We start from the raw sequence: 2,500 nt of genomic DNA on the forward strand, positions 1-2,500 counted from the left end.
TATTATTTTCTACAGGATACGGTACACAATGCTGTCGTGTACCAGGTGCGAGACTGGCCCCGTGGCAGTGCCGTGCCAACCAACCCAGACGTCCTCCTCACTTTAGCTGATTTAGTGCTCTCGGGACCAGTTAATGACAGTCCGATTCTGCTCTGTTGTGCGTACGTATCCCCTGCCATCTGGGTGTGGGTCATTCGCCTTGTCGAAGTGAATGCCATGTGCCAGGCATGACCGCGCCAGGAATGCCATGGTTATATGACTTGGTTTCAGTTCTAAGGCTTTTTATTCCGCTTCATGGGTATTTCAGCCGCTCGCGATATCCCTGGGTAGTTTTCCTGTTTTCCTGACTTCGTACTGGTGACCGCACAGGGGTTTTCTCCTTATAAGGACCCTCTCGTAGCTCTTGCAACTCTCAATCTCTGTCACTTCATCGCATTTACGTCTTCGGACTACCGATGAATCTTCAAAGTGTGAAATCATGAACTCCTGTGCTGAATAAAGCCCCGCCATTAAACGTCTAATAAAGCCCCACCATTAAACGTCTAATAAAGCCCCACCATTAACCGTCTAATAAAGCCCCACCATTAACCGTCTAATAAAGCCCCACCATTAACCGTCTAATAAAGCCCCGCCATTAACCGTCTAATAAAGCCCCACCATTAACCGTCTAATAAAGCCCCACCATTAAACGTCTAATAAAGCCCCACCATTAAACGTCTAATAAAGCCCCACCATTAAACGTCTAATAAAGCCCCACCATTAAACGTCTAATAAAGCCCCACCATTAACCGTCTAATAAAGCCCCGCCATTAACCGTCTAATAAAGCCCCACCATTAACCGTCTAATAAAGCCCCACCATTAAACGTCTAATAAAGCCCCACCATTAACCGTCTAATAAAGCCCCACCATTAAACGTCTAATAAAGCCCCACCATTAAACGTCTAATAAAGCCCCACCATTAAACGTCTAATAAAGCCCCACCATTAAACGTCTAATAAAGCCCCACCATTAACCGTCTAATAAAGCCCCACCCTTAAACGTCTAATAAAGCCCCACCCTTAAACGTCCAATAAAGCCCCACCATTAAACGTCTAATAAAACCCCGCCATTAAACGTCTAATAAAGCCCCACCCTTAAACGTCTAATAAAGCCCCACCCTTAAACGTCTAATAAAGCCCCACCCTTAAACGTCTAATAAAGCCCCACCATTAAACGTCTAATAAAACCCCGCCATTAAACGTCTAATAAAACCCCGCCATTAAACGTCTAATAAAGCCCCACCATTAAACGTCTAATAAAGCCCCACCATTAAACGTCTAATAAAACCCCGCCATTAAACGTCTAATAAAGCCCCACCATTAAACGTCTAATAAAGCCCCACCATTAAACGTCTAATAAAGCCCCACCATTAAACGTCCAATAAAGCCCCACCATTAAACGTCTAGTAAAGCCCCACCATTAAACGTCCAATAAAGCCCCACCATTAAACGTCCAATAAAGCCCCACCATTAAACGTCCAATAAAGCCCCACCATTAAACGTCTAATAAAGCCCCACCATTAAACGTCCAATAAAGCCCCACCATTAAACGTCTAATAAAGCCCCACCATCGCATAGGGACGGCGTCACGGCATGCGGGCTGATGGCTGGCGTTATCCTGACGGTGGAGCGCCTCCAGACGTATCAGGAAGTCGACGTTTACCGCACTGTGGTGAAACTCCTTCGCTGTCGGCCGCAGTTCTTCACTTCGGTGGTGAGTCTTTTTCTCTCTCTTTCTTTTTCTCTTTCTTTCTCTCTCGCGTGTAAGTAAGTGTTGCCATAAGGTAGGTAGGTACATGTGTTCTCTTGTTTCCTCGAGGTAGGAATTCGTCATTTAGACTTCTTCTTTAAATTCAGGGCGAGGGAAGTGCACTTTTATTCAGGGGAAAAGTCCTTTTTTTTTCAAAAGTCCCCCCCTCTCTCTCTCTCTCCCCCCCCTTTGTGAATGCCAGTACATGCCACTGAAAGAGAGTATTTATCATTCATATTAGAATAAGGTAGAATAAATGAAGAAGGTATTCGTCATCACTAGTGTCAGTAGGTTATGAGATATATATTTTCGAGATAGATGTGTACTAGAGTAGATATATATATATATATATATATATATATATATATATATATATTTATATATATATATATATATATATATATATATATATATATATATATATATATATATATAGAGAGAGAGAGAGAGAGAGAGAGAGAGAGAGAGAGAGAGAGAAAGAGAGAGAGAGAGAGAGTAGGTATATATATATATATATATATATATATATATATATATATATATATAGAGAGAGAGAGAGAGAGAGAGAGAGAGAGAGAGAGAGAGAGAGAGAGAGAGAGAGAGAGAGAGAGAGAGAGAGAGAAAGAGAAAGAGAGAGAGAGAGAGAGAGTAGGTTATATATATTTTCGTGATAGGTGTCTACTAAACTCATACCTACAGATGTTTCAAAGA

The 2,500-nt window shown here is 42.1% G+C and overlaps 1 protein-coding gene across 1 annotated transcript in view; it reads left to right on the forward strand.

Annotated features, from left to right (window-relative positions):
* LOC147471064 (receptor-type tyrosine-protein phosphatase C-like) overlaps nucleotides 1-2,500 on the forward strand; it is a 9,259-nt gene that overhangs the window by 4,505 nt on the left and 2,254 nt on the right. Inside the window, exons 6-7 of the mRNA XM_086540478.1 lie at nucleotides 16-161; nucleotides 1,618-1,753. Coding sequence (XP_086396604.1) covers nucleotides 16-161; nucleotides 1,618-1,753 — 282 coding nt within the window. The remainder of the gene's footprint in view (nucleotides 1-15; nucleotides 162-1,617; nucleotides 1,754-2,500) is intronic.

The sequence above is a fragment of the Penaeus japonicus genome, unplaced genomic scaffold (genome assembly GCF_977035675.1).
Source record: "Penaeus japonicus unplaced genomic scaffold, GWHDUDI00000001_assembly GWHDUDI00000010, whole genome shotgun sequence".
Classification (NCBI taxonomy): Eukaryota; Metazoa; Arthropoda; class Malacostraca; order Decapoda; family Penaeidae; genus Penaeus; species Penaeus japonicus.